At 47.8% G+C, this 23,141-nt stretch overlaps 1 protein-coding gene across 2 annotated transcripts; it reads left to right on the top strand.

The window, feature by feature from the left end:
- Window positions 1-2,006: 2,006 nt before the first annotated feature.
- On the top strand, window positions 2,007-21,441 carry ISX (intestine specific homeobox). Of its 2 annotated transcripts, none has more exons than XM_063930608.1 (4): window positions 2,007-2,219; window positions 15,989-16,140; window positions 18,935-19,051; window positions 20,455-21,441. In XM_063930608.1, exons 1-4 carry the CDS (start codon window positions 2,018-2,020, stop codon window positions 20,701-20,703), a joined length of 720 nt encoding a protein of 239 aa, XP_063786678.1. In that variant the 5' UTR covers window positions 2,007-2,017; the 3' UTR covers window positions 20,704-21,441. The 2 variants fall into 2 exon arrangements, with proteins under 2 accessions (XP_063786678.1, XP_063786679.1); XM_063930609.1 differs by lacking the exon at window positions 20,455-21,441 and adding an exon at window positions 16,319-16,433 and having other exon boundaries at window positions 18,935-19,015.
- The last annotated feature ends 1,700 nt before the right edge of the window (window positions 21,442-23,141 follow it).

Genomic DNA, 23,141 nt, shown 5'->3' with positions numbered 1-23,141 from the left:
TGCACACAAACAATTTCCATGACGTCGAGAAAAAAACAAAAAAGAGAAAAAAACAGAAAAAAGAGGTGAAAACTTTATTTTGCTTTAGGCTACTTGATAAATACCTAACTAGCCTCAATTTCAATAACTGGGGACTATTCTGGAAAATTCTGCATCTATGTTCTTACGGGATGCGGCAGCTGGAATACCGACGACACCCGGACCTGGTGAGCGTTCTGCAGCCATCGGGGCTGAGCTTGCGCCAATAAGGGCTGACGGAGAGGGATCTGCAGGATCCATCTCTGAAAAGAACTGTGTAAGAGTAGCTCATAGTCTTTTATAGGTCAATGCCATCTGAAGGGGAAGCAGTCAGAATTCCGGCTGTCGGTATCCCGGCAGTCAGAATAGAATACCGACGCCGGAATACCGACCACCTTCTGACTGTCGGCATCTAGAACAGTATAATATCCCCACGTCGGAATACCGACAGTCGGGATCCCGAATGAGTAGACACCGGGCTGCACGTCCGGTAAGCGGGGAGGAAGGGGGGCGGGGATAGGGAAGGTAAGGTTTAGGCTGCGGGGGAGGGTTAAGGTTAGGCTGCGTCCCAGGGGGTTAGGGTTAGGCAGCAGGGAGGGGTGGTTAGGGTTAGGCTGCAGGGAGGGGTGGTCAGGGTTAGGCACCCCCCTTGGAGGGTTAGGCTGTGTGGGGGGGAGGGTTAGGTTTAGGCAGTGGGGATGGGGGTTAGGTTTAGGCACCTAAGGGGATGGGTTAGGGTTAGGCACTTAGAGGAGAGGTTAGGGTTAGGCTGCGGGGAGAGAGGGTTTGGATTAGGGGGTTGGGGACAGGAGGGAACACCCTTTACTCACTCTTGTTGGCTTATTAACAATCGGGATCCCGGCGTCTGTATTACTGAGCGCCGGGATCCCAAACGCCGGCAAATCATACTGCTCCCCATCCGAAGACGGCGTTTGCTACCTGGACCAAGCTTTGCAATGCTTCCCATTCCAGAGTTTGGCAGTTTTGGAAATTTGACCATTTAGCATCCCCCGTAGAATTCTATGGGGCTGCTTTTGTGGTTATAAACAGGGGAATGCGGCAGACATCTCCAATATCTGTTGCAGTCCCCTGTACATACGTTCTGGGTAACGCTTAATAAATGCGGGTATCCTGCAAATTTCATTTTGATATAGCGTCACCCTCAGACTTGGCATTCCTGTACCGACCGTGTACATGATAGAAATGGGTCATCTTTAAACTACATTCATATGCACTTGGAGAGAGAGATAAAATACCAGCCAAACAGCTCCTAACTGTAATTTTTCTAACACAGCCTGCAACATGGCAGTTAGGAGCTGATTGGCTGGTATTTTACCTCTCTCCGCGTTATCACTCTTCAAGGCTTGGTACATATCCCCCAAAATGAAATGTCTATTATAAGATTTCTTCTGTAATAGTGCTGTTAAACTATCATTCCTATAATCCTATTGCCCAGCTCCCCTGACTTCTGTAGGATTGCAGTAACACAAAAGGATATCTGAAATTCTAATGAAACGCTGCAATTATTATTTGCTTGACTTATGCTTTGTATTTTATTTGTTGTGTTATTATAAATGCATTTCCATCCCTCATCCTCCTCTCTTTGATAAATGCGTATTGCCAGCAAGAAGTCCGATTGAAGGGGATAGAACGTAAGCGGTTATAGCGAGACACAAGAATAGATGAGCAGGAGCATAACTTGAAGATAGGCATTACCTCACCAAATTAATTATTCTTGAAATAAATTAACAGATTGCTAATTAGCCTGAGCAAAATACCATTAGAAAACCCTGAATAAAAGTTAGGATGCTTTTAAGTGCCGGATTTAAGCCATAAGGGATAAGCAAAAAGAGACAAGCCGTATTTGCAAATAGGGTGCAGATCGGCTCTTGAAAAGGGGGGGGGGGGGGGGGTTGAAAGAGGCGCCTGGTGCAACAAAGAGTAAAGATTTTTAATTAGAATTTTTTTTTTTTTTTGCAAAGGTTCCATTTTAAACCTGATGCCCCAGCAACATTCAAAAGCCAACGTGTATACAGATTCCTCGGGCGAAAACTTTAATTTATCACTGTCCGGATGTACGAGAGTTGCTGGACCTGCTATTGAATCTCTCAGTGACGAAGTAGAGAGTATTCCCCAAAATAATGAAAGTCTTCAAAATGGGGATAATGATACAAGTGACGGCACACTGGACAACCCATGCGGTAAGTAGACTTTACATTGGCAAATGTGGGGGAGATGGACTAAGCCATGGAATGTGCTAAAGTGTAAAGAGATAGAGTACCAGCCAATCAGCTCCTAACTGCCATGTTACAGGCTGTGCTTGAAAAATGACAGTTAGGAGCTGAATGGTTGGTAGCAGGGGCGGCTCCAGGGGTGGGGCTGCAGGTCAGTTCAAATTTCAAATAGGGGAGCCACACTCACTGCCACCAACTGCCATTTCAAACTGACTCACAGGCAGTTGGTGCGGCTCCCCTATTTGAATTTTGAACTAAGCTGAAGCCCCGCCTCTGGTGCTGCCCCTGATTGGTAGTTTATCTCATTCCCTATTATCGCTCTCCAAGGCTTAGTAAATCTGCCGCATTGTCCCGAAATGTCTTAGTATGCTCTGTTTATGTACCTACAGTACGTAGCAGACTGTTATAGGAGCTTATATAAAACAAGTTTATGCCTTTTTAAATTGCCCTGAATATTTGCTGACTCCCATCTCTAAAGGATATTATATAATAAGGTGATTCTGTGTGGCCGACCCAATTAGCCGCGAGGTTCTGTCGGAACTAGGAAGGGTGACACTTATGCTCACTCCCCAATTAGGTTTTGCGCAAAATGAAGCTTTTACCTACAGTCATACCCAGATATGCATGCAGCCTCACATTGCCAAGGATTCAAAGCAGGGGCGCTTTAAGAGAGGAGGGTTCAGCCTCCTCCGTCGGCCCCCTCCGTCGGTCCCCTCCTCTCTGCCGGCAGCGATGAGAGTCTGAGCACTAGAGGGCTCAGACTCTACTGCGCGTGCGCAGATCATACTTGCCAACCCTCCCGGAATGGCCGGGAGGCTCCCGAAAATCGGGTGACCCTCCCGGCCCCCCGGAAAGGTGGGCAAGCCTCCCGCTTTCCCCTTCGGCCGCCCGCAGCAGTGAACAAGTAGGCGGGCCGAGGGGGTCCGATGACGCGATTCGCGCTGAATCGCGTCATCGTAGCTCCGCCCCCCGCTATGCAGCGCCTCGTTTCTCGGCACAGCACAGCGGGGGGTGGTGTCACGATGACGCGACCCTGATGCAACGCCCCCGGACCGACGATCCTGCTGCCGGCCACGTCCCCGAACCATCCGTCCTGCTGCCGGCCACGCCCCCCATTCACCTACAACGCTGCCTCCCCCCGGAGGAGGAGGCAGCAAAGTAGGTAAGCCTGGCGCAGATCTCTGGGAAAATAGCACGGTGGCCATTTTCCCTGAGATTTCTCTACTGCTCATGTGCAGAACTTCGTGAAAATGGCCGCTGAGCCAAATTCACAGTGTTCTAACAGCGCTGCGGATGCCGGTTCTGGACTCCGTAGGGGTGAGTATTTTAAAAATGGGTGCAGCGTGTGAGGTGGGGGCCCCCTCTGGACTCAGGGGCCCGTGTGCACCACACACGCTGCACCATTATAGAAAGTTACGCCAGTGATTCAAAGGGAGCACTCAGCCGATGTAATCTGCCTCATTGGATGGGATGCGTCATAGCTAAATTTTGTCCAAACCTCAGAAAATGGCGTTTTCAGAGGTTTAACCACTTTTCTCATATGCACAAAGCTTTGGAATGCGATACATTTTCACAGTTTGGACCTGGCAGGCAACCAATCAGATTAAGAGCAGAGATGTTTCATATATCCAGTCTTGTATTATATATATAGTGCTCTTTCTCCAACAGGACTCAAGGGGCTAGGTAGTCTGACTACAATAGAATTGCAGTGACAGGTCATTGGTTGCTACGGGTTATATCATCGTTCATTTTTCATCACATCATTATAAAATATATATATTTGAGTTTGATTCCTTTAGCTCAGCTTTCCAGCATACACGTCTTTTACTGCTAGTTCCGCCGATTAAAATTAAGGCGTAAACACCACCGCCTTGTGACCTGAGCCAGACTGACAATGGGGGGGATGGAGCTACAATTCCAGGCCTCACCATAAAAATAGGCCCATTATTATGACAACATGTTGATGGTCAACCACCAGCTGGTCAAATGGTCGGCCATAAAAAATATGTTTTAAAATTGTATTTCTATTTTCCTCACAAAATTATGCTCTTTTTATAATTTTAAAGATAAGTGGGGAATAAACATCAAAGCTCGGAGAGAGAGGTAAAATGCCAACCAATCATCTCTCAACTGTCATTTTTCAAACACAGCCTGTACCGTGGCAGTTAGGATCTGATTGGCTGGTAATTTACCTCAGTCCACTTAATCTCTCTCTAAGTTTTGATACATATGCCCCTTATACCCCTTTCACATTGAAGATACTGAACATGGGACGGAGCCGGGATTTCAGATTTACTTTCCCTTTTACACCGTTGCCAGGCCCATGTTGTCGCCACTCACGCGGAACGCGTGGAAATTACGTTGTCTCCAAACGCTCCTGAGCCAGCAAGTCGGCAGCCTTTAAGGCATGATCCAGTTCATCAATGGCCCAGGTCTTCCTTTCACACTGCAGCCCATCCAGCCCGGACACGGGCCGCGGACCCACGTCAGTCCTGGGATGCAAGACCACGTTAGACCCTTTCACACAGAGCTGGGACTTGGGTTGGACTCGGGTCGCAAACACACATCGGACCCGAGATGCAAGATCCAGGTAGACCCATTCACACAGATGTAGGACACGGGCCTTGCTGGCTTGCCCCAGCCCCAGCAAATACCCAGGATTTCGGCTCTATGAAAGGGGTATTAGTGAGACATTGGGGCTGATAGTGTAAGGAGTGTGCATACTCCCAACATGGCACTGGCCACACCCACACATCACTGGTCAAAGCTCCTCTGCATCTTATAAAAGGCCCTTGTACATTTTTAGCCCCTGGCCCATGTCGCCCTTAAACCGCCCTGCTTGTGAGGCATGATTCAAAGATTATCGGTTATCCGTTGAACCGTGTTTTATCCTACATCCTGTAGGTGTCACCGTTTCAAGCGCCAAGTGCCCTCTGTACGCAGTCATTCCCAAAACGACATCTTCAGGCTAAAATGAAGCACTGAACGTCAATGGGGAGCGATAAATCAGCATTTGTTATACTCAACATGCTGCATTATTTTCTTATGAAATTAATTGCACAGCTTAATGCTTAAGTTCAATATTTAATTCTATACAACATTTCAAAAATGGTACTTTGATAATATTGCTCACTTAAGCAGATCAAACGTTATTATATATTTCCTGGAGAACCGCGCAGCCCGTGTTTAATTATAAATGTGTCTCTCGCGAGGCTGCGCTTCAATAATGCCATTTTTTTGTTTGTTTGTTATTAAAGCAAACACAAAAAGATGTTAAATGATTTATCAATAATTGTAAAAGGAGCAATCTATTTTCGCAGGAAGGTCGTACATTCATGTACATCCATGCGTACGTAGGTGCCATGGTTATTAAAACATCACATTCAGAATTATCTTGAACCCTTCAGTGTGAGAAAATAAAATGTTGAATTTTATTTTTTCCAATTATTGGCTTCAATGCACATATTCCCAGTGAGACGCCTTCTGATGCTGTGGATGCCTCATTACGCGCAGGGTTGCTCAGCAGATGCGCACAATGGAGCCCCGCCACGTTCCACTTGCCCTACTCCTCCAGTTGCGTGCCCCGCCATTTTGAATTTTTTTTATGCACCTGCAGTACACAGTATTAGAGAGAAAATGACTTGTCATTTGTAGTGTGGTGCTATTATTGTCAGCAGTCACACAGCATTTTGCAGTTTCTGGGGATGAGGTTCATTTGTGCTATGACAAGGACAAATGATGTCGTTTGTAGAGAAAAACGTGACACCGTGACCTCCCGTTCTACAGAGAAAAGTAGGGTTTTTGCCGGGAGCTAAGTGCTTGCCATCTACAGCAATATACAGAACGATGGGAGAGATGTATCAAAACTTGGAGAGAGATAAAGTGCCAACCAATCAGCTCCTGTCATTTTTCAAGCACAGTCTGTTGCATGACAGCTAGGAGCTGATTGGTTGGCACTTTATCTCTGTCCACTGTATGGCTCTCCAAGTACGTAGACCCTTTTATCTCTCACCTTATCTCCAGTGGCGTAGCAACAGTCCGCACACGCCTGGGGGTACTGTGGGGTCAGCTGTCCCAGGCCGCCACGTTGCTGTCAGTGCAGCAGAGAGGAGCCGCCGGCCTGAGGGGCAGCCCCATGGGAGAGATGTCCCTCCCAAAATTGTTAGTGTACAGTGCCTGTATCCTTCTATGCAGAAGCCTATGGGCGCATCCCATAGTGTTAATCCCCTTGTGCCAAGTGTCACTCGGAGGCGGAGCTATGTGATGCAATCCTCCATCTTAGAGAGAGAGAGAGACTGAGTCTAGGAGTGAGAGCAAGCGTGCAGAGCTGAGACTGGGAGCGGATATGAGCTACAGAGACTTACAGCGCTCCTTGCATGTATCGCGGCTCCGGAGCTGACGCTGAGCCGGGTGCCGCATCTTCACTACAGCGGGAGTCAGACTGCACGGCTGTGCAGTCCTCTGTCCCCTACCACCGGAGACATCTCCTGATAAGTACCGCTATCACTGCTGTTACCTTGTATGATATAAGGGGCCCAATTACCTATATCAATACTGCATCTGAGTCACCTGTGTTTACTGAATAAACCTGCATTACTGTTCAAGTTCATTAAGTGTGTGGACTGACGTCACTGCACCAGGCAATCCAATACACTCTGCCGACAAAAATGGCCACTGCCTCAGAGGAGACAGCTATTAGGGATGCTAGAGGAGGCGATGGACATTTTGGGAGGGTCATTTTCAATAACATGAAGGAGGCAGGTGCAAACAGTGCCCCCCTCCGGGACGTCAGACCAGGTACCATGGGAGAGGGAGAGAGGGCACCAGAACATTTTTTGCAGGAGGGGTGCAAAATATGTAGTTACGCCACTGTTTATCTCCCAATTTTATCTCTCTCCAAGCTTTGATACATCTTCCCCTATGTTACAGTTAAGCAAGTCATATACAAAAGACCCCTGTGCTAATGAGTGTAATTTCGCTCAGATCCCAGTGGCGCACCCAGGGGGGGTTTCCGAGCACCCAGAAACCCCCCTCCACTAAAAAAAAAAAGTAGCTGCATGAGTATTATTAATGGCTGTCTAGAGTCCTTTGCAGCCTGCTGTCTTCCTGGTGGCACTTGTAAGTGCAATAAAACTAAGTTTACTTTATTTTAATTATAGTACATATATATCCATGTGCATACATATATACACATGTATATACATACATACATACATACATACACACACACACACACACACACACACACACATATGATATATATATACATGTGTATATATATATATGTGTGTACTGTATGTGTGTGTACATATATATATATATATATATATGTATGTATGCATGTTTAATATGCTATGTGTATATGTATGTGTGTGTGTGTGTGTGTGTGTGTGTGTGTGTGTGTGTGTGTGTGTGTGTGTGTGTGTATATATATATATGTGTGTAGATATATGTATATATATATATATATATATATATATACAGACACACAAGTTTTACAGACCCAGCATATACTGGGTCACCTCAGTCCCCAGCCCCGTGATTGGCTCCGCTCAGTTCTGGTAATTCCCCAATGCAAATCCTGCGTTTGCCACTGGATCCTATGCTATACCTCCCAACTGTCTCGATTTGAGCGGGACAGTCCTGTTATTTTGGACACTGTCCCTCTGTTCCACTGGCGGGCCGCAGTGTCCCGTGGCTGGAGGGGAGAGGTTGGGAGAGCCTTTGATCACAGCTGCTCTGCTCTGCAAAGCTGCGAGTGATCACTGAATAAACGCCGTGCGCACGTACAAAGCAGGAGGTGAGCTGGGGGCTGCCCAGCTACCTGGTGAGCGCTGGTCACACCCCCAAAATAAAGAAAACACAACCAAGCCATGAGGCCACGCCCCCTCTCATTTGATGCCACACCCACTTTATGTCACTACACGCAGAAGTCCCGATCTTCTGGATCCAGAAGTTGGGAGGTACAACTATACAGCTGCTATTTATTGTGTACAGCTAAGCAAGTCACAGAAATGATTGGGGATATAAGCATGGCCGGGCAGATACAAAAGGTATGACAGAATCGCACCCATATGGCGCCTGAAGAATGTACAGTAGATAGAAGTGCGCCAGAGACTATGCTAGTATGCTATGTGCAAATGCACAATGGGCCTAATTCAGACCTGATCGCTCGCTAGCTATTTTTTGCAGTGCTGCGATCAGATAGTCGCCGCCCATAGAGGAGTGTATTTTAGCTTTGCAAGGGTGCGATCGTATGTGTGCAGCCGAGCGGTACAAAAAAGTTTTGTGCAGTTTCTGAGTAGCCCAGGACTTAATCAGCCGCTGTGATCATATCAGCCTGTCCGGGACCGGAATGGACGTCAGACACCCGCCCTGCAAACGCTTGGACACGCCTGCGTTTTTCCAACCACTCCCAGAAAACGGTCAGTTGCCACCCACAAACACCTTCTTCCTGTCAATCTCCTTGCGATCGGCTGTGTGAATGGATTCTTTGTTAAATCCATCGCTCAGCAATGATCCGCTTTGTACCCATGCGACGCGCCTGCACATTGCGGTGCATACATATGCGCAGTTCTGACCTGATAGCAGCGCAGCAAAAAAACCTAGTGTGCGATCAGGTCTGAATGACCCCCAATATGTCCTGCACGTCCTTATAATATCGCACAGGCGACATAGCTCCAGCGATTTCCTTAGAAGTATTACTGAAGATTGCGAGAGAATTTGGCACCGGCGGCAGCCGGTTGAATTGTGATAGAGATACACTATGGCACTTTTCAAGATCCAGCTTCTAATACTAGGGCTCATTTGTCAATGAGCGATAAAGTTTGTTGTGAATAATAAAACTCGTTGCATATGATAAATGGTGCTCCAGCCAATCAGCTTCTGTCATGTGTTTGAAAAACTACAGGAGCGGATTGGGTGTAGCACAGGGCCGGACTGCCCATCTGGCACTTCTGGCAAATGCTAGAAGGGCCGATGGGCCGGGGCGGTCACACAGACAGCCGGGAAGGTGAAGCGCAGTTTCAGGCTCTCTGGTTTGTGCCCCCCACTGCCTGAAGTACCCGTTTCTAAGAAATATGGGGGCGTGCCGCGAGTCCATGCCCCTCTGACTCTCGACATGCGTGCTGCCTTTCGCATGAGCGCGCACATATGCCAGGGCCCAAAAAGTGGCCACAGTCCGTCCCTGCTGGAGCACCATTTATCATACGCAGAGAGTTTTAGAATTCACAACGAGCTTTATCACTCGTTGATAGATGGGCCAAGCGGTTCTTATCTGTGTAAACCCAGATATAGACTGTCATCAATGTAGCCTTCGGATTTGATGCTAGTATTCAATTCTTCAATAAAATGCTTTAGCAAAGCCACTGATGTCGGGATGTGGGCGGCAGCCCTACTGAAAGCCAGCTATAAAGTGTTGGAGTAGGATAGGTTCCCCAGCTGATGGAGTAGGATAGGTTCCCCAGCTGGTGGAGTAGGATAGGTTCCCCAGCTGGTGAAGTAGGATAGGTTCCCCAGCTGGTGGAGTAGGATAGGATCCCCAGCTGATGGAGTAGGATAGGTTCCCCAGCTGATGGAGTAGGATAGGTTCCCCAGCTGATGGGAGTATGATAGGTTCCCCAGCTGATGGAGTAGGATAGGTTCCCCAGCTGATGGAGTAGGATAGGTTCCCCAGCTGTTGGAGTAGGATAGGTTCCCTAGCTGATGGATTAAGATAGGTTCCCCAGCTGTTGGAGTAGGATAGGATACCCAGCTGTTGGAGTAGGATAGGATCCCCAGCTGATGGAGTAGGATAGGTTCCCCAGCTGTTGGAGTAGGATAGGATCCCCGGCTGATGGAGTAGAATAGGTTCCCCAGCTGTTGGAGTAGGATAGGATCCCCAGCTGTTGGAGTAGGATAGGTTCCCCAGCTGGTGGAGTAGGATAGGATCCCCAGCTGATGGAGTAGGATAGGTTCCCCAGCTGTTGGAGTAGGATAGGATCCCCAGCTGATGGAGTAGGATAGGTTCCCCAGCTGTTGGAGTAGGATAGGATCCCCAGCTGATGGAGTAGGATAGGTTCCCCAGCTGTTGGAGTAGGATAGGTTCCCCAGCTGTTGTAGTAGGATAGGTTCTCCAGCTGATGGAGTAAGATAGGTTACCAAGCTGATGGAGTAGGATAGGTTCCCCAGCTGTTGGAGTAGGATAGGTTCCCCAGCTGTTGGAGTAGGATAGGTTCCCCAGCTGTTGGAGTAGGATAGGATCCCCAGCTGATGGAGTAGGATAGGTTCCCCAGCTGTTGGAGTATGATAGATCCCCCAACTATTGGAGTAGGATAGGTTCCCCAGCTGTTGGGAGTATGATAGGTTCCCCACCTATTGGAGTAGGATAGGTTCCCCAGCTGATGGAGTAGGATAGGTTCCCCAGCTGATGGAGTAGGATAGGTTCCCCAGCTGATGGAGTAGGATAGGTTCCCCAATGGAGTAGGATAGGATCCCCAACTTTTGGAGTAGGGTAGGTTCCCCAGCTGATGGAGTAGAATAGGATCCCCAGCTGTTGGAGTAGGATAGGATAGCTGTTGGAGTAGGATAGTTTCCACAGCTGTTGGAGTAGGATAGGATCCCCGGCTGATGGAGTAGAATAGGTTCCCCAGCTGATGGAGTAGGATAGGTTCCCCAGCTGTTGGAGTAGTATAGGATCCCCAGCTGATGGAGTAGGATAGGTTCCCTAGCTGATGGATTAAGATAGGTTACCCAGCTGATGGAGTAGGATAGGTTCCCCAGCTGTTGGAGTAGGATAGGTTCCCCAACTGTTGGAGTAGGATAGGTTCCCCAGCTAATGGAGAAGGATAGGTTCCCCAGCTGTTGGAGTAGGATAGGTTCCCAAGCTGTTGGAGTAGGATAGGTTCCCCAGCTGTTGGAGTAGGATAGGTTCCCCAGCTGTTGGAGTAGGATAGGTTCCCCAGCTAATGGAGAAGGATAGGTTCCCCAGCTGTTGGAGTAGGATAGGTTCCCCAGCTGTTGGAGTAGGATAGGTTCCCCAGCTGTTGTAGTAGGATAGGTTCCCCAGCTGATGGAGTAAGATAGGTTACCCAGCTGATGGAGTAGGATAGGTTCCCCAGCTGTTGGAGTAGGATAGGTTCCCCAGCTGTTGGAGTAGGATAGGTTCCCCAGCTGATGGGAGTAGGATATGATCCCCAGCTGATGGAGTAGGATAGGTTCCCCAGCTGTTGGAGTATGATAGGTCCCCCAACTATTGGAGTAGGATAGGTTCCCCAGCTGTTGGGAGTATGATAGGTTCCCCACCTATTGGAGTAGGATAGGTTCCCCAGCTGATGGAGTAGGATAGGTTCCCCAGCTGATGGAGTAGGATAGGTTCCCCAGCTGATGGAGTAGGATAGGTTCCCCAATGGAGTAGGATAGGATCCCCAACTTTTGGAGTAGGGTAGGTTCCCCAGCTGATGGAGTAGAATAGGATCCCCAGCTGTTGGAGTAGGATAGGATAGCTGTTGGAGTAGGATAGTTTCCACAGCTGTTGGAGTAGGATAGGATCCCCGGCTGATGGAGTAGAATAGGTTCCCCAGCTGATGGAGTAGGATAGGTTCCCCAGCTATTGGAGTAGATAGGATCCCCAGCTGATGGAGTAGGATAGGTTACCCAGCTGATGGATTAAGATAGGTTACCCAGCTGATGGAGTAGGATAGGTTCCCCAGCTGTTGGAGTAGGATAGGTTCCCCAACTGTTGGAGTAGGATAGGTTCCCCAGCTAATGGAGTAGGATAGGTTCCCCAGCTGATGGAGAAGGATAGGTTCCCCAGCTGTTGGAGTAGGATAGGTTCCCCAGCTGTTGGAGTAGGATAGGTTCCCCAGCTGTTGGAGTAGGATAGGTTCCCCAGCTAATGGAGAAGGATAGGTTCCCCAGCTGTTGGAGTAGGATAGGTTCCCCAGCTGTTGGAGTAGGATAGGTTCCCCAGCTGATGGAGAGGCTGCTGACAATCATCACCCTCTGCATAATAGTACAATTACGCCATATACCGCTCTGCTTGGTGTTCAGGAGCACACTTGTGTCAGGCAGGCTGAATTTTTTATCTTGTCATTAATCAGCGCTCAGGAACGATGTCAGTGCTGCTACTACGCTGATGATGATGACAATTATAGTTTTATGAGAAATGATGTCTTGTGATTTTATGAGTGTTTCTTAGATTAAAAGTATGTGCTCACATCTATAATAAGGTGCTTTGCTTTCATTTGTCAAGGGGTCTGTTATTTGGTTCATTGTCAGTGTTGCCGTGTTACAGTCAGCGCCAGTCAGAGGAACTTGAAATACACTTTGAAAATTAATGAGCAGAAAAAGATAGATGGCCTTACTTACAGCAAGTCAGAGGTATGAGCTGTGGATCATACAGAGGTGCACTCGCCAGCGTAATAAGCTCCCCAAATCTGTACTCTGGGTGCCACGAGACACCCAAATCAGCCCCAGCCTCTCCCACTACCACCTCCCACTCCACAATTTGTCATAATGACAAAAAAATAAAATTATAATAATCACTTGGCCTAATTAGCCTGGTGTGCGGTCACCTAGCAAGTGCTGCCCCTAGGCACATGCCTAATGGGAAATCCACCACAGACTCTGGGGCCTATTTATTAAATATCGGGTTTTAGCCTAGATAATTATAATTTCTTAGTAGCACTTATCATGGCTGCTTTCAGGGGATTTCCCTCAAACTACTTTAAATATTTATTAAATATATTACATATATATATACAGTATACGGTATATCCACCTGTGGCTTCCTGCTGCCTCCATTCCCCTCCTCACATCATGTCACTGCCCCTGTCACATGCAGCCCTGTCCTCACTGACACATCACTCATCTCCTGATATACTCTGTGCTGCTGTGTACCCTGCTCCTCCTACTATATAACTCTCAGTCTGTGGCTTCCTGCTGCCTCCATTCCCCTCCTCACATCATGTCACTGCCCCTGTCACATGCAGCCCTCTCCTCACTGACACATCACTCATCTCCTGATATACTCTGTGCTGCTGTGTACCCTGCTCCTCCCACTATATAACTCTCAGTCTGTGGCTTCCTGCTGCCTCCATTCCCCTACTCACATCATGTCACTGCCCCTGTCACATGCAGCCCTGTCCTCACTGACACATCACTCATCTCCTGATACACTCTGTGCTGCTGGGGGACACTGCTCCTCCCACTATATAACTCTCAGTCTGTGGCTTCCTGCTGCCCCCATTCCCCTCCTCACATCATGTAACTGCCCCTGTCACATGCAGCCCTGCCCTCGGTGACACATCACTCATCTCCTGATATACTCTGTGCTGCTGGGGACCCTGCTCCTCCCACTATATAACTCTCAGTCTGTGGCTTCCTGCTACCCCCATTCCCCTCCTCACATCATGTCACTGCCCCTGTCACATGCAGCCCTGTCCTCACTTACACATCTCTCATCTCCTGATATAATCTGTGCTGCTGGGGACCCTGCTCCTCCCACTATACATTTGCAATAATTGTGGTTTCATCACATCTGTTGAAAAATATAGAAATGACACCCAAAAAACTTAAAACAACTTGTGTTGACCTTTTATGTGTCAACCATTTCCATGTCGACCTTTTGACTCTATCAACTTAATGCATGTTGCCCATATGGGGTCAACCTAATGATTGTCTATCTAATTACTGTAGATCGTTAACACCACACACATCTGTGCATTCGGTGAATGTTAGCAGCTGGTTACAGAGGGTTGTATGCGGTGCTTAAAGTGGTCCTAGAGAGGTGGTGGAACTCACCCCCCGGCGCCCATGCAATAAAAGTATTGCGCGTGCCGTAGGCGCGCTCCCCAAAAAAGGGGCGTGGTCTCAAACCAAAAGGGGCATGGTCACACAATAGTAATAATCCATACAGTAGTAGCACCCCTAATACACATAATGTCCACAGTAGTAGCACCCCTAATACACATAATGCCCACGGTAGTAGCACCCCTTTTACAATGACCACAGTAGTAGTGCTTCTTATGCAATGTCCACTCTAAGGGTAGTGCCCCTTATATAGAGCCCATAGTAGTGGTGCCCCTTATGCAATGCCCCCAGTAGTAGTGCCCCTTATGTCCTCAGGAGTGATGCCCCTTATGAAGTGCCCCCTTTACAATGCCCTCATTAGTAGTGCCCCCATTAATAATGCCCTTAATGGTAATGTCCCTGTGTAGTATTGCCCCCAGTAGTAATGTCGCCTGTAGTAATGCCCCCAGTCGTTTAGCCCCCTGTAGTTTAGCCCCAGGAGTTATGCCCCCAGTAGTTTAGCCTCCCAGTGGTAATGCCCCCAGTAGTTTAGCCCCTGTAGTTTAGTACTCATGTTGTTTGCCCCCTGTAGTTTAGCCCCTGCAGTTATGCCCCCAGTAGTTTAGCCCCCCAGTAGTAATGCCCCCAGTAGTTTAGCCCCATGTAGTTTGCCCAAGTAGGAATGCCCCCAGTAGTTTAACCCCTGTAGTTATGCCCCCCTGTAGTTTGCCCCTTGTAGTTTAGCCCCCCTGTAGTTATGCCCCCAGTAGTAATGTGCCCCTGTAGTTTGCCCCCTTGTAGTTTGCCCCCCTGTAGCTTGCCCCAAGTAGTAATGCCCCTTGTAGTTTAGCCCCGCTGTAGTAATGCCACTGTAGTTTGCCCCCAGTAGTAATGCCCCTGTAGTTATGCCACCAGTAGTAATGCACCCCTGTAGATAGCCCCATGTAGCTTGCCCCAAGTAGTAATGCCCCCAGTAGTAATGTAGTTTGCCACCTTGTAGTTTATCCTCCCTGTAGTTTAGCCCCCCTGTAGTACTGCCCCCTTGTAGTTTAGTCCCCAAATAGTAATGCCCCCAGTAGTTTAGCTCCTGTAGTTATGCCCCCAGTAGTGTGCCCCAAGTAGTAATGCCCCAGTAAGTAATGCGCCCCTGTAGTTTGCCCCCAGTAGTTTACCCCTTGAAGTTTGCCCCCTGTAGCTTGCCCCCAGCAGATGTGCCTTAAAAAAAAAAAAGCACCATACTTACCAAGCCGAGCTCCCGCATCCGACTGCTGTGATCCTCCCAGCGTCCGGCTCCCTGCACTATGAGAGCAGCGCCGCAGGGAGATGCGGGCGTCCGGCATCTCCCTGCGGCGCCGACACACATCGGGTTAGGTGAGCCGGAGGTGGCAGAACTGCGTTTCACTCAAAACAGATTTCACTCAAAACAAGACCAGCACTAGACCTATTTATCCTGTGCGACGGATCCAGCAATGATGGGCCGGCTTTGACGTCACACCTACGCCCTCCGGTTGCCTGGACATGCCTGCGTTTTCCTTACCACTCCCCGAAAACGCCAGCAAATGGTAGGTTGACGCCTCGGAATGCCCACTTGCTGTCCTTCTTCTTGCAGTCGCCACTGCGACCGCTTTCTTCTCTGTTAGCGTCGTTGCTCGGCGACCTCTATCGCCGGGCAACAACGCGTGCATGCGCATACCAGACCCGTTCGCACTGCAGCGAAGAACCGGAATAGTTCCATGTGCGCAATGCAGGGGCAAGTATGGGTGACTTGCATTCACGTGTTTGGCCTAATGAGGAACGCATCTTATTCTGGGATTGTAACCAGGGGGGCATTTATCAAGGGGTCTGGATTCACATCAAAGCCGCAAGAACAGAGTTCAAGTACAAACAGCAAGACTGAATATAAATCTGCAGTTAGCCAATGTGACGGCTTGTCTGCAGTCCGTAACTGTGATTTCATCTCCTCTAAGGTGACCGCAAAAATAAGAGAAGGGTCCGGACCACTTTCACCATGGACCAGCTGCAGGAGCTGGAATGGATATTCAACGTGACGCACTACCCTGATGTACAGACCAGGGACAAGCTGGCCGCCAAGATCAAACTTCCAGAGACACGGGTCCAGGTAACGCAACGCTCAGGGGTGTACTGAGATTATGATTATAGTGGGGGGGGGGGGGGGGAAGTTGTTACTTGTTTGCTTGTTTTTTAATGTTGTTAATGGTTTTGGCAATATTCAACTTTGGTGGAATTGTTAGGGTTTGCCAAATGGAATCTGATTTCCCTTTTACGCTATCATACAGGACACGGTCAGATATATTCAATTAGACGCAGTGTTTACCGTGCGGGGAAGAGATCTGGCTTTCACGCCTGGAGCAATACAGTTATCTGCATTTACCCTGCGTGGGAGTTATGAAGGTAACGCGCGGTAATTCATAGATTCTTGGCCAACTGCTGGAGCCTATAGGCTTCCCTGTACGGTAAATGCAGAGGGTGCAGCCTCAGGAGCTGCAAGGAGAAATCCACTCTCTGGGTGTAGTGCGCAGGGTTCCCGCAGCCAATGGAATCGGGAGGAGCTGACAGTCTAATCCTAACACCGATCTTAACCTAAGATTCAGCAGAGATGCGTAAGACTCCTCTATAAGTTGCGTACGCTCGGCTCAGACGCATGCGCATTACAAAAAATAGTGATTTCCAGGCGCAAAACGCACCCATCAGCAGCCCAAAGAGTCATCTGCAAAGTGGTTTCCATGAGTAGCCGCCTTCGTCTGTTTCATCCTCTAGTTTACAGATACCCATAGTACTGCATCTGGCTTACTCACGCATTTCACTAGCGTACCTCTGCTTTCACATCCAGTGCTTAGCCATTTTGTCTGTTACTATGTACTAATATCTCTGTACATTTTATGAGACCTCTGTTCCTGCAAAAATTATGCAAGGTCTGTTCCTGCACACACACACAAGAAAAAAAAAAAAGATGCGGGAACGTTTTGTTCCCCGTTGTGGACACCGCGGCTCTTTATCTTAACGTGATATTGCATCAAAAGAAAATCAAAAGAGAGTCACTGTGTCCCCACTGTACGTAACTATTTAATTAAAAACAAACTATTGCAGCAATAAATTAATTTAACCAGTTATAATGAAAAGTTATATAGCCGGGTAAGATTACTCATTTACCTGCGCTGGTGGATATGATGTTTTACTGCGTATACCTGTTATCAGCAATACTTCTCTCCGTAGCAACAGAAAATTCCATATACTTCCTAATGTTTATTCCTGTAGGGGCCTATTCATCATCCTTTATGGGCCTGTTACATATGCAGAAACACTAGTGTCCGCATGTTTTTAAGTAATGGGCTTATACACAGGGGCGCTTTAAGAGAGGAGGAGGCCCGGGTGCAGCCTCCTCCGTTCTGGCCCCCTCCCCTCTGCCGGCTGCGCTGACAGTCTGAGCACTAGAGCGCTCAGACTCTACTGCGCATGCGCAGATCTCCGGGAAAATGGTGCAGCGGACATTTTTCCAGTGATTTTTGTACTGCACATGCACAGAAATCTGTGAAAATGGCCACTGCGCCATTTTCACAGAGTTTTAACACCGCCTGTTAGGCTCTGTCCTAAAGGTTTAGGTTTATGGTTAGGTTTAGCATTAGGGTTATACTGTAGATAGACTCAGCTGATATAACCACATTCTCACCAAATCATCTGTGTCGCCATGATAGATGCCGAACATATATACCGAATACCTTCTATAAAGTGTGTAGTAATGGTAATTCATGATTATACTGTAGGTACATTTTGAAAAACATATGCACACATAACACACAAACACACGCACGCATGCACACATACGCGTATTACCAGGGGCATAAAGAGCCACACCCTGGTAATGTAATGGGGGCATGGCCCCCCAAAAATAATAATAATTAAATGCGAGACCGCGAGCTTCACAGTGGGTGCATTGATTCAAAGAGGGCAGGTAGAGCGTGAGGGAGGACACCCAATTCCTACCTTGCTTGATCAGAAGCGGGTCCCTCCTCCTTGGCCAGCGGTGGTGTCATTTTCCCGGTGACATCTGGGAAGATGGCGCATGTGCACTAGAGAGTAAAGACTGGCACAGTGCCATAGTCTTTGCTTTCAATGTGGGGCGCCATCTTCCCGAAGCTGTCACTGGGAACATGGTGCCTCCCAGCACTGGCCAGCAGTAAGTATATTCAGGGAGGGGCGAGGTGAATCCGGGCCCCAGCCGGACCCCACCAGCAAACCGGGTCTGGGTAATTAGTTCCCCCCCCACACACCTCTTGCACCACTGTGTACTACATACACTCTTACATATATATCTACATACCTATTCATTGCACACAAATACACCTACAATATACTTGGAATATCCGGGAGATTCACAAATTTTGGCGAGGTCCCTCGCACACATTCGGGTAGAATCATGTTATTGTAGCCCCGCTTTCCGCAAAACCCACATACACCTGTATGCACGCGCACACATCAATTAATGCTTTGGTGGACCTGTTAGGTGGAGATTTATCAAACCTTCCAAAGAGGACGAGTGGAGTTCCATAGCAACCAAAAGCAACACAATATCAACCAATCAGGTTCTAGCTATCAATTATCTAGTACATTCTATAAAATGACAGCTAGAATCTGATTGGTTGCTATGGGAAACGCTCCCCCCACCCCTTCCTGTCCTCTTCAGAAGACCTGGAGGTTAAAGATGGCAGATTGTGACTCTAGGGAAACGGGGTCTTGTGGGAGAAACTACTGTAATGTCATCCCCTCAGTACAGTTGGAGGACTGGTGGCACAGTGTGGGCAGTCTGTTAAGACGAATCTATGTGTGAATCACATTTTAAAATCACTTGTACTAATAGTGATTTTTTTTTTCTCTTTCCACCCTAAATATTCAAGATTTGGTTTCAGAACCGTCGCGCAAAGTGGAGGAAATATGAAAAACTTGGTAATTTTGGAGGCCTCCAAAACCTCACGGCAATAGACGTGGTCCCAGCACCAAAGGCTGATTCCGCTGTAAGTTGGCATTACACAGGTTGCATGTCTGGTTCTGGGGCTGGAACGTGGTGCCAGACAGGTGTAAACTGACAGAGAAGCTCATGTAATAATAACTGGCGGATGGCTTTGTTGTTTGGCCGGGCGGCACCATTAAATACTACGTTTCTCATCTGTCAGTTTTTATGCTTTACAGCTGGGAGGGGGTGTAATAAAACTTTTACATGCAAGAGAAAGCAGAACAATGCAGGTGGAAATGAATGTCCTTATTCTGAAGTCTTTCAGGGGTTTATTAAGGGGTGTAAACAGGGCTGCGAACAGAAATTGTGGGGCCCGGGACTGACAAAATTGGCACCCCCCCTAAAAAAACAAAGATAGATAGATAGATAGATAGATAGATAGATAGATAGATAGATAGATAGATAGATAGATAGATAAATAGAATATAAAATTCCTGTGCACATACTCTGAGCAACACCATATTATGCCATTATTCCCCACTATGCACCTTGCAACATATTCAGCACCCACAGTAATGCCCCTGTCACCATATTAAGTCCCCTCAGTAATGCCCCAGACACCTTATTATGCCCTCACAGTAATGACCCTGTAACCATAATATGCCCTCACAGTTATGTCCCTGTAACCATAATATGCCCTCACAGTTATGTCCCTGTAACCATATTATGCCCACACAGTAATAATGCCCTGTATTACAGTACCTGCTTGTTGTCAGGGGTGCTGCTCATTGTCAGGGGATATCTACTCGAATCGCCGCCGTCGCCACGGGACTGCGGTCCTGACGGGGGCAGAGATTCATGCCTGTCCCCTTCAAACTATTAAAAATGTACCTCCTTAAATGGCCACCGCCTCCTCTGGCATCTTTAATAACTGTCTCCTCTTAGGCGGTGGCCATTTTGGGAGGAACTTTTCCAGTAGTATTCCATACGGAATACTGTCTGCAGCACTGATGTGGCGTGATGTCATGACGTCACACTTCAGTGTAAAATGAACTTTATTGTACAGTCGGGGCCCTCTCATTAGTAAATATCTACTAATGATGCAGCGGGCAGCAGGTGGTGGCAATAGCGGTGGGCGCTACAAGCGACCCGGGCCCTCTCCTCTCTGTCAGAGAAGCCGGGCCAGGGACAATTGTCCCCACAGTACCCCCTTGATGGCAGCCCTGGGTGTAAAAACTGCAACAATGCAACTGTTGGGGACAAGTTACAGTCCAAAATATTGAAACTAGTACCGTTCCCCCTGCATTCCATTCACGGAAACTCCTGGAACCAACAAAAGTCACAGTGGGGATAATAGAATTTTATTTTTTCTATGTACATGATTGCGCTAGTAAAATATACATTTTCCATAAACATGTCACAAAGGTGCAAGTTTCCTCTCTGATAATTATTTTACTCCTGCAGGACTTCGGTTTGCAGATGAGGAAATCGCCAGATAATGAAGTGCCGCACAGCTATTACCTGCCCTTCCACAGCCACCTCACCTCGGTGCTAATACCCAGCCTGGTAACCTCACACCAACTGCTGCCAATCCCACTGAGGCCACCACCGTACTACGTCCCCTTTCCTCAGAGAGCCCACAGCATCAGAGTCCCCGCATTCCTACATAACTCAAGGACGTCGCCGCTACTAGCAAAGGTTGCTGTCAACTGAGGTGACATCGTTGAGCCACGTTGTTGCCTAGCAGCCGGCGCAGTGGAGACCTGCGCCTAATCTGCACCAGAAAATGACCTGTAACTAACAGCAAGCCTTTCACCACTCCTTGCTCCTGCAGATGAGGACGAGAAGCTGGTCTGGCTGAAAAAGCTCTTCATCTGTTGTTTGAAAATTGCAGGGTAGCCAGCGGTGCCACAACCAATAACACAGACACAATTAAAGTACCTCATCATTTATTTATACACGTACATACGGTATGCAGAGGGAAGAAGAGGAGAAGTGAGAGCAGATGTTCCTAAAGTCTATTTAACATGAGTCCATGGGACCACTTTAGAAGAGAGATGGAGCTCTTGGTGCTGAGGATTTACAGGCCGAGGAGCAGAAAATGAAGCAGAGGACTCAAGTCATGGAAGCGCCGTGGGTTGCAAAGCTTGTAGAAGAGCTGCCCGGAGACAAATTACCAGGATGGAAACAGTACGAGCCACGAGAACCCCATCTGCCGGAGGGCTTCAAACTTTAACTCGGTGAGCTAGAAGCTCTCAATGTTTTTGTTCTTCAGATGAGAAGATACTTTTGTCATGAAGCGGGTAAGGGACACAATGACCTGAAAAAGGTATTTAGGGCATCAAATGAACACGAAGGCGTTGACCTTTATAATGACTGATAAAGATGAACTGGATATTACAGATCGCTCGGTTATTTCTTATCCTTCGCAATAAAGCACTTTTATTAATAGTTTTATTATTGTTTTGTTTACTAAAATGCAGTCGATTACCTAGTAATCCAGGCACTCGGTACTTCCAGGCTACAACATCATGGCGGAACACTGCACTAATGGGCGACAACCTCATGTAGGCACCCTGCATTAATGGGCCACAACATCATGGAGGCACCCTGCATTAATGGGCCACAACATCATGGAGGCACCCTGCATTAATGGGCCACAGCATCATGGAGCCACCCTGCATTAACGGGCCACAAAATTAGCATCGGGTGGCTGTACGGCCCCAGAGGTTAAAATTTATGTGCGGCTCAGCCAGGTGGCGCCGCACCTCCTTGACAGGCGCTCCTGTCATGTGCGATCCCGGCCAACCGATAGTTACGGCCCTGCCCAAAGGCACCTTCACCTCGCCTCCCAGCTGCATAGCCCACTGTGAATATTAGAGGATAAGGTAATGATACACTGTGAGGAATAAAAATTTAAAAGTGTGGGACAGTCATATGTTATTTGTGACGTTATACGTTATGAGATTGTGTCACTAGTGTTTTCACAATCTTTGGAAGATAATTGTAGGCTTCAGGATGTGTTTGCCAGTATGAAAATCATGAACTGGAACACAATGCACATTGGGTGGGTAAGGATGCGTATTAGGTCACAGCTGTCCGATAATAACTTATTGCATGACAAGAATACCAGGGCCTAGCAACGTATAATATAAGGCATTGAAACCTGGAGGAGAATAGTAAGGCCGGTTGACGTGTGTGGGGTGGTCTTCAGTATGCCGGCTGTCGAGATCCCGGCGCACAGTATACCTGCGCCGGAATCTCGACAGCCGGCATACCGACACTTATTCTCCCTCGTGGGGGTCCACGACCACCCTGGAGGGAGAATAAAATAGCGTGGCGCGCGAGCCCGCAAGGGGCTCATTTGTGCTCGCCACACTGTCGGTATGCCGGCGGTCGGGCTCCCGGCGCCGGTATGCTGGTCGCCGGGAGCCCGACCGCTGGCATACCATACTACACCCACGTGTGTGAGATAGCAGAGGGAAGAAAGTGAGATGTATGTACCGGAAAATAAAAAAATAAATATAAAGTAAAAGTGGATATAACCAGTAAAAGAGAGTAGATGAAAGGAGAGGAGATAGGGGTGCAACTTCAGAAATAATTAGGCTTACCGTTACTAGCCCTTTTAACCGGGACGCTCATGGATTACACAGGTTCTGTGGTTAAATATAACCAGGTAAATGCAGGCTTGACGTCAGCCAGACCCAGAGCCTGTGTAATTCATTAGTGTCCCGGTTTAAAGGGATAGGGCGGGATATACTATAGAAATGCGATAAAAACTCAGAAAATTAGGCATCTGTTGAGTTAAAAAGCAAGCTGTCAGTAAATTCACTTTTGTACAGGGTGTATGCTGAATATTTCATTTTCCTTGAAATTGCTTTTGCCTTTCACCTTGCTGTGTAATATAAACTGCTAATAAGACACAGAGTAATATTAACCCTGAACTATAGGCTGCAACATTTTAGAAACACTTAGGGGGTAATTCTGAGTTGATCGCAGCAGCAAATTTGTTAGCATTTGGGCAAAACCATGCTGCACTGCAGGGGGGCAGATGTAACATGTGCAGAGAGAGTTAGATTTGGGTGGGTTATTTTGTTTCTGTGCAGGGTAAATACTGGCTGCTTTATTTTTACACTGCAATTTAGATTTCA

Source organism: Pseudophryne corroboree, chromosome 6, assembly GCF_028390025.1.
Source record: "Pseudophryne corroboree isolate aPseCor3 chromosome 6, aPseCor3.hap2, whole genome shotgun sequence".
Taxonomy (NCBI): domain Eukaryota; kingdom Metazoa; phylum Chordata; class Amphibia; order Anura; family Myobatrachidae; genus Pseudophryne; species Pseudophryne corroboree.
This window is presented reverse-complemented; position numbering and strand designations above follow the sequence as displayed.

Bases quoted from the DNA above. Each gene is read 5' to 3' on its own strand.
- ISX (XM_063930608.1), top strand. From the start codon at position 2,018: ATGCCCCAGCAACATTCAAAAGCCAACGTGTATACAGATTCCTCGGGC. The intron at 16,141-18,934 runs GTAACGCAACGC...TAAATATTCAAG, and splicing joins TTCCAGAGACACGGGTCCAG to ATTTGGTTTCAGAACCGTCG. The intron at 19,052-20,454 runs GTAAGTTGGCAT...TTACTCCTGCAG, and splicing joins CACCAAAGGCTGATTCCGCT to GACTTCGGTTTGCAGATGAG.